The 8,159-nt window shown below is 51.8% G+C and overlaps 1 protein-coding gene across 2 annotated transcripts; it reads left to right on the top strand.

Annotated features, from left to right (window-relative positions):
• The first annotated feature begins 46 nt into the window (after nucleotides 1-46).
• On the top strand, nucleotides 47-7,699 carry ZNF672 (zinc finger protein 672). Of its 2 annotated transcripts, none has more exons than XM_045779028.2 (4): nucleotides 47-280; nucleotides 2,925-3,046; nucleotides 3,773-3,876; nucleotides 5,254-7,699. In XM_045779028.2, exon 4 carries the CDS (start codon nucleotides 5,378-5,380, stop codon nucleotides 6,764-6,766), a length of 1,389 nt encoding a protein of 462 aa, XP_045634984.2. In that variant the 5' UTR covers nucleotides 47-280; nucleotides 2,925-3,046; nucleotides 3,773-3,876; nucleotides 5,254-5,377; the 3' UTR covers nucleotides 6,767-7,699. The 2 variants fall into 2 exon arrangements, with proteins under 2 accessions (XP_045634984.2, XP_045634983.2); XM_045779027.2 differs by having other exon boundaries at nucleotides 51-280; nucleotides 2,925-2,976.
• The last annotated feature ends 460 nt before the right edge of the window (nucleotides 7,700-8,159 follow it).

Raw genomic sequence — 8,159 nt, 5'->3', positions numbered from 1 at the left:
GGCGACGCTGAATAGTCAGGAGAGAGTTACTACGCCTTCTAATCATCCCAGCAACCGGTGACGCGGCCCACATGAGGCCGACCACTGGCCAGCCGGGGAAAGCGGGACTGGAGCGTGACTCCCTATCCTGAGGCGCCGCCCAGCTCCCCCCACTCGGCGGCCGCGCGCTCCGCCAGACCCTTCCTCCCTTCAACGCCCTAGTCCCGAAATCCGGGAGGCGGGGGTCGGCGAGCAAGCTGAGTGGGAACCGCGTGGTGTACAAGGAGCCAGTCGGCGACCGGTGAGGGGATTGAGGGACTGGGAGGGCAGGGTTGGCGCGGGGCAGCGATCCCCAACTGTCGCCCGTCTTCTCCCCTCCGCTTCTGGCGGCTACCGTCTGCAGCTGTGGGGAGCGCCGCCCCGGCAACAAGTGACGCGGAGGCACGGCGGAACGAGCGATTGGTCGGTTCACGCCCACGGCTGCCGAGCGGCCTGCGCCTCCCAGGCCTTGCCCTCTGCCTGTCCTCCCCCGTCTTCCCCCGGTGACCTTCGGGGTCGGCGGACCCACGACGCAGACATCGCCAGGCTAAGACGGATTAAAAGGGCAGTGTCAGTCACCAGGCTCTGTTGGCGTTAATCGCCCCAGACTCCTGACTACGTTTTTTGTGGGCTGGCGCCAGGGGCGAGGAGCTGGGGTAGGACCGCGGGTGGGAAGTTTCTCCCAAGGAGAATCTGCCTAGCAACTCGTGACGAAAGTTGACTGAGGCGCCCGGGATTGGCTGTGCTGCGACCTACTCAGGTGTGGCGTTCCTCTTTCGGTGAATAGTTGTGCGCACTTTCCCGTTAAGTACCAGGCAACAAGCCCTAAACTGAGTAACCAGCCTCCCTGATTACTCAGAAAGCTCCCGGGGTGTGGCGTGGGGCTACGGAATGCCCACGCTGCTCTAACCATGTGAAGAAGGATTCTTTGGGGGGGGGGGGGGTTAAAAAAAAAAAAAACTTGCAGAACGTTTAGGATCCTTAGGGTGGAGGTAGGAGTCGGACCCCGCATTCAGGATCCCTCTTCAGAGGAACTGTCCTGAAGAGGGTGAAACCTAAAAACTCAGCAACCACAGTTCTCAGACTTACACATATTTTAACCTTCTTTTCATATGAAACGTTATAATAGCTTCCTTTACTGAATTTTCCCAGGCAGGAGTGTCAGACACCTGACGTCCCCTGTCCAAGGTCACACAGCTAGTAATGAAAGAACCAGAATTTGGACACTTGCCTCTGTGGTTCCCAGCCGGATGGTACAGTTCCATTTCAGAAAACCAAAGCAGAGTATTTGCAGTATATGCAGTAGATAGGGCTATGGAGGATAAGATGACTGCAGAGAGGCCTCGTCCTCCAGTAACCTAACATTTGAAAGAATTGTATTCCAGATTAATGCATCATTCTCAAAAAGCATTGAGTGCCTTCTGTGTGCCCAACTTCTTGCTAGGCCCAGGGAAGGTGCAAACCACCATGTATAGTCCCTTTCCCATCCCAATTCTGGGATGCTCTGCCCCCTTTGGGTTGCAGTTTTGCCCATGTGTCAAAGGAACATAGAGAATAGACTATCCTACTATGTGTGTTCTCTTCCTGCCAACATCCCTTATCTTCTCCACACTTTCCAGTTCACAGGAAAATCTTTGTGAAGGCAAAACTTCCCAAAGAGTGTACTTGGATCATGATCAGGCTTGGGCACTTGGGATGGAAAGCAGCTGTCATTCCCATTTCCAGCAGTTCCTTTAACATGTCAGACTGGATCTGAAGCTGAAAGGGGCAACTTCTTCTGAAGTACTGGATCTTGTTTCTGTTAGGTCAGGAGTAGCCATTCTGGTGTTCTAGATTCCACCCTCCATCCTTGCCTAGAAAAGGGGCTGAAGCCTTCCTAGAATGGATGGGACTACTGTTTCCTGTTACTTTCATTCATTATTCAGAATAAAGCCAAGTAAGGGGATGGGGCTGTGGGGTGTGAAGGTGCTCAGCAGAGCTTCTCTGAGGAGGGGTTACTGGAGCAGAGCCCTGAATGAAGAGGGGAAGGGACTTTACGGGTGGAACTATAAATGGAAAGGCTCCAAAGTAGGCAATTAATTTTAATAATACATTTCATTTAACCCAGTATATCCAAAATATTACCATTTCAATATAAAATCAACATTAAACATTATTAATTAGATATTTTGCATTCTTTTTTCATACTAAATCTTTGAAATTAGGAGTGTATTTGACCTTTACAGCATATCTCAGTTTGGACCAGCCACATTTCAAATGCTCAGTCACATATGGTTCATGGCTACTGTAGTGACAGCCCTCAGCCCACGCCTGCACCAGCTTTACCCAGCTCTGACTTCAAGATGGAGGAATTGCAAGATGATCACTTGTCTCTTCATCCTGCCCCAGAAATATTGGCCTGGCAGAACAGATAACCAGGGAAGAAAATCTTTGTACTAACGGAAGGACACAACTCAGAAGAAAAAGAACTAAACTGCTCTCATAGATTGTTAATGTACTAAATCCTGATTAACTACCATACTCTTGATCTGTAATGTTAGATATGGTTAGATGTGGTATGAAATACCTGCAATATCTATTAACAAACAAAAATAAAGTGATATATAAAACTCAGAAGTTTATTTTTAATGTGAATGTTAATTTTTTCATTAGCTTATCTTACTTAGTACCTATTTTTATTAATTACATATATGGTATTTATAAATATTTGTAAGTATTAAATGCTTGAAAAGTACTAAAAAATTTTTTTTCTAAAATATTTTAAAGTATTGAATGGTTAGGACTTTTCACCAACTCACACATAATTACCTCCTTCCCTCTTTCTAAGCCCTCTTGTACTTTTTATTTCCTCCTATACTTACTTTTTTTTTTTTTTTTGTACAATAATATATTTTTTTTTCTTTCAGGTTTCCTTCCAGGCATAGACCCCTTTTCTTCCAGGGCAAACTCCAGCATGGGGTGAGATACAGAAGAGAGACTTGAGGGGTGTACTCTGGCACTCAGTTACCAAACCTGCCCCCTAGATAGGGTCTGTCTTACCACATTTGTAATGGGGGGAAATTGTATCTTTGTTTATATGACATTTATTTATGCATGTTTGTGTTTGTGTGTTTGTCTTACCTTCCTTGGGCCTGTGCCCTGGGAGGAAAAGGGTGGGTTCCCAGAAACTTGGCCTGAGAGGTGCCGTGGTCCCTGGAGTCTCTCAAGTGAGGTGGAACCCTCACCAGCATGTGCATTGCTCTCTTTGGCATTTGGATCAAACACTGAGTCCTGAGGGAAGGTTTTATTCACATGAGGGCAAACACTCTTTTGAACTGACAACCTAGAATAGACAGCCCAAGTGTCTGGGCTGAAAGTTCCCTCTGGAAGAACTGATTGTCTCTGAAGACTGCTTTCAGGTCCGCAGAGGGGCTCTTGCCCCTGCTTGCAGCTTTTGCTTAAACTCATTCTCTGTGAATAAGATGTCTGGGATTTAAAATACTTCAGACCAAAAAAAAAAAAAGAGAGAGAGAGAGAGAGCAAATGTGTGGGAGAGGAGTGTGATAGATGAAACAGAAGAGCAAAATGCAAAATGTAGATAGATGCTAAAGATGAGGGAGTGATTCATGATATTATTCTTTAGTTTTTTATATTTGAAAATGTCCATTAAAACAATACCCTCCACCAGAAAATATTCCCCTCTTCTTTCTCTCCCTGCCTCTGTGCCCTTTGCTCAATGTAAATTCATGTTGTCCCTCTTACTTCATCCCTGCAGGGTACAGAACATCCTGCTCCAAAGGCATGAGAAGAGAACATCCTATATTGGCCACTCCTGCCCAATGTGGAGGGGAGCAGAAACTCCAGAGCCCACCCCTGAAGGTTTGTGGCTTTCAAGGCTTTTTTTCAATGGATCCCATTTATGGGGTGTTTTAACCAAGCTCTGGGTATTTATGATGTTTCCATCTGCCAATAAGAAAATGACTGCTGACCATTTTGTTTGCTTCCTCTCCTTAACCTATTGAGTGACACAGCCTATAACTCACAGCAACTATACCTCATCTCCACTGAATTTAGCTGGGACCAGTCCATGAGCCTTGAGGGAGAGTAGTCAGTGATGAGGCCCACAGGAGGCTCTGTACAGACAGGCTGATCCTGCTCGCAGACAGCTACCTGGACCAACTTGTCAAAAGGGTTTAGGGATAACATTTGAGATAAAGAGGATAGCAGATCAGATCCCATCCCCATAAAGGGGCTTCTCTGCTACTCTGGGTTCTCAGATCCCTGGAGCTAGAGCAATGAGAAAAGTCTGCGGAATGTTTGCAAACAACTTGGATGACCTGAGAATTAGGAAGGAATGCTTCTTCCTTCTCTGCAGGTTTGCTAAAAATGTGAAAAGCATTTCTAGAATAATGCCATTAACTTTCAATATTATTCCTTATGGGTTATTCATGTTCCTTTTTGCCCCTTTCCTGGGTCCTGAGTTTCTTTCTCAAGGCTAGGCCAGGGAACTTTTAGGCTGTGTACTGGTGTGGAGTGATTATCAGGTACTGTCCAAAGGCAAGGTGCAATACTTTGGGGTCTCTCAGATAACCATCCCTTGCCCAGGCCCCAGCCCTTTCTGAGACTTTTGCCCAAACTGCTGCATCTGTACAGGTTTCTGCTTCATCTCATTGCCCTCCTTGTCCTTCCAGACCAGATCTGGCTAGGTTCCCATTGGTGACTTAGGAAATCAGGGTTTCAGAGGAAGGTGTTGATGTGGTTTAGGCCCAGGGGCCTTCTCATTGCCCACCCCTCCTTGGTGTTTCCTAGTGCATCTCCAGACCAACACCTCTGATCTAAGGACAGAAAATAGGCTGGGTACTCCTCATGCCCTGCCAAGCAGAGTTTTGGAAGCAAACTCCCTCTCTGAATCCCTCACCCTTCCTGATGGCATGAGGACCTCCCCACCCCCAATATTTCTAGGAGTCCTGTGGCTTTGCCTTCTCTTGGAGAATGGAATCAAGGAGATGGCCTAGCTGAGGAAGTTACAAGAAATAGGGACCCTGTGCTTGCCTCCCCCTTCCCCAAAGTGTAGCTGTTGCGGCTGTTACTGTGGCTTACAGTGACTTTCTCCCTATAGCGCTCAGGGTGAAGGGTGAACCTGGCTGCAGCCCACCCTAGAAAAAGCTGCAGAGCCTCCCCACAAAAGAAGGAACCTGGAATCTGCAGACCAGTTTTCCAGGCCTCCCCTTCTTCCCTCTGCTACTCCCTTTGTAGGCCTTCAGAAAACCGAAAATAACGCGCAGTTTGAGGCGGTGGACGCCGGCGTGGGAGTGGCACACTTCCCTGCCAGCCTGGCCCCCGGCCCGCATCCCGAGGGCACCCCAGCCTAGACCTCACCATGTTCGCTGCATCAGAGGCGGCCGCAGCGGCAGCGGCGGCAGGAAGGCCTTATGTATGCAGTGAGTGTGGCAAGAGCTTCCGCTACAGTTCGGTGCTGCTGCGCCACGAGCGCGCCCACGGCGGCGACAGCCGCTACCGCTGCCTAGACTGTGGTGAGCGCTATGCACTGGCCGCCGACCTCCGCGCACACCGACGCGCGCATGCTGGCCAGACGCTCTACATCTGCAATGAGTGCGGCCAGAGCTTCCATCATAGTGGCCGCCTTGACCTGCACCAGAGCACACACAGACAACGCAGCCGCTCCTGCCCTTGCCGCGCCTGCGGCCGCAGCTTTCCACACCTCTCAGCTCTGCTGCTGCACCGTCGCCGGCGGCACCCCCCCGAAGGGCCCTGCCGCTGTCCCCTGTGCGCCCGCGCCTTCCGTCAGAGTGCGCTACGCTTCCACCAGGCGCGGGCACACCCGTGGGGGACACCCATCATGCCTCTCGACCCGGTCCACCGCTGCTCACAGTGCCCACGGGCCTTCCGCAGCTACGCAGGGCTACGGAGCCACGCACGCGTCCACGCGGCTCGGAGCCCTGGTGACGCCACAGCTCCTCGGCCGCGTGCTCCGGGTACACACCAGTGCAATGTGTGCGGGAAGAGCTTTGGCAAGAGCTCCACACTAACACGACACCTGCAGACGCACTCAGGTGAGAAGCCTTTCAAGTGCCCGGAGTGTGGAAAGGGCTTCCTGGAGAGCGCCACGCTGGTGCGCCATCAGCGAACGCACACGGGTGAGAAGCCTTACGCGTGCGGGGACTGCGGGCGCCGCTTCAGCGAAAGTTCCACCCTCTTGCGCCATAGGCGCAGCCACCAGGGAGAGCGGCCGCACGCTTGCGCCACGTGCGGCAAGGGCTTCGGGCAGCGCTCCGACCTAGTGGTGCACCAGCGCATACACACGGGGGAGAGGCCCTTCCCGTGTGCCGAGTGCGGCCGCCGCTTCAGCGACCGCTCTGACCTCACCAAGCACCGGCGCACGCACACAGGCGAGAAGCCCTACCATTGTGAGTTGTGTGGCAAACGCTTCACGTGCGTATCCAACCTCAACGTGCACCGGCGCAACCACGCTGGCCACAAGCCCCACAAGTGCCCCGAGTGCGGCAAGGCCTTCAGCGTGGGCTCCAAGCTGGCGCTACACCGCAAGACACACCTGGGCGAGCGGCCGGCAGAATGTGCCGAGTGCGGCAAGTGTTTCAGCCACAGCCGCTCGCTCTCCCAGCACCAGCGGGCCCACACACGCGCTCGAGCCGCCACCGCGGCCACCCAAGCCACCGTGGGAGCTGCGCTCGTCTTTGCTGCGCAGGCAGAACAGGAAAAGCCGGACAAAATTTTTGTGTCCAGTTAAGGGACAGTAGCTGAGAAGCTTCTCTGTAGTAGGCTGGCAAGTACCGACTCACTGCCACAGGGATGGTGGGGCTCCGTGGCAGAGGGAGGTCTCTGCAAAGACAGCGTGGCTGGCTGTCGCCTTGCCACACCTTCCATGGTAGCCCTTCACCGGGACTCCTGCCACGCCCCTACATGGACTTCCCTGGTCAGCTCTTCCTGTCCTCCCTCCTTCCTGCTCTCCCCCTGTGGTGTCGGTGCAGGGAGTCAGGAAAACCTAGACACAGAAGGGAGCCCAGGTATTGGTGTATTCCCATTGCTGCTACTGTGCCCTCAGATGTTTCTTTCCCGTTTTCCCACCTGTGTTCTATCTGCTCTTGTCCCACCCCCTTTTTCCAGCCTGAGTCTCCCCTCACTCTCCTTCCTGCCTACTTTTGTTGTCCTGCCTCTTCAGGTAATGATCACAGATATGGCCACAGGGACAACCCACCCGCCTTGTGGTCTTCTTGCCTCTTGGTTCTACTTGAGTCTCTGCTGCTTTCTTCCTGGGCTCAGAGATAGGAAATTTGTAGGCAGAGAGATGACGGATGGGACAGCTCATTTCAGTGAAAGACATCATGCCAGAACCAACCAGCCTGCCTCCGGGCAGAGAATGTCCACCCACAGTGGAGCTGGGCAGGACAGACCTGATGGTGTCCAGGTCAAAGTGCCTCTCAGGGCAATATTCTCCAGCTAGGCAGGGGGACATTAACTTTGGGACCCAGACTGAGACCACATGGGGTCTACAAAGCAGAGTATTGCCAAGAGTATTGCATCAGAATGTTATTTCCAAACCAAGCTTAGAGCCATGGGGAAACTGAGCTCCACAGAGTCAGTAGTGCAGGGTAGAAAATCTGGAATTGGCCAGCGATTTTTTTGTTTATGACTGGTGAAATAAAGCTTGTTTGTTTGGGTTCCAGATGGCAAGAGCGTCCTTTGTCAAAGCCGAGGCTGCTGTCTTTGCAGACTTCAGGAGTGATGCAAGAGCCAGGCCCTTTTGAAGTTCTAAGATGCCCCCTCCCAAGGTAGCTCAGTGATCTTGCATGTATAGCCCCCTTGATCTTGCACTGGAAGGCAAGACTCTTCGAACCTATACACTTGGTTCTCTTGGTCAGTGCAGAGTACAAATGTGGCTCAGGCTCACACACCTCCATTCCTGTTCCAACCCATCCCTCTGGAATGATCCAGTGCTCTCCATGTCACAGCCTGCCCTTCTTGAGTGCAAGAATAGGTTTGACACTCCACAGAAAAGGACTGCAAAGTGCAAAAGCAAATCGGGAAAGAAAGCCGGGTCCTTGAGGTAGGGGCCTGCGGAGAGAGGAATACAGCCCACACCTATGGCGCACACAGGCATATTCTAGCAGAGCCTGCTTCCA

The sequence above is a fragment of the Ursus americanus genome, chromosome 5 (assembly GCF_024610735.1).
Source record: "Ursus americanus isolate L20-20 chromosome 5, mUrsAme1.1.p, whole genome shotgun sequence".
Classification (NCBI taxonomy): domain Eukaryota; kingdom Metazoa; phylum Chordata; class Mammalia; order Carnivora; family Ursidae; genus Ursus; species Ursus americanus.
This window is presented reverse-complemented; position numbering and strand designations above follow the sequence as displayed.

What these genes read in the sequence shown, in the direction of transcription:
- ZNF672 (XM_045779028.2), top strand. Translation starts at nt 5,378, where the DNA reads ATGTTCGCTGCATCAGAGGCGGCCGCAGCGGCAGCGGCGGCAGGAAGG.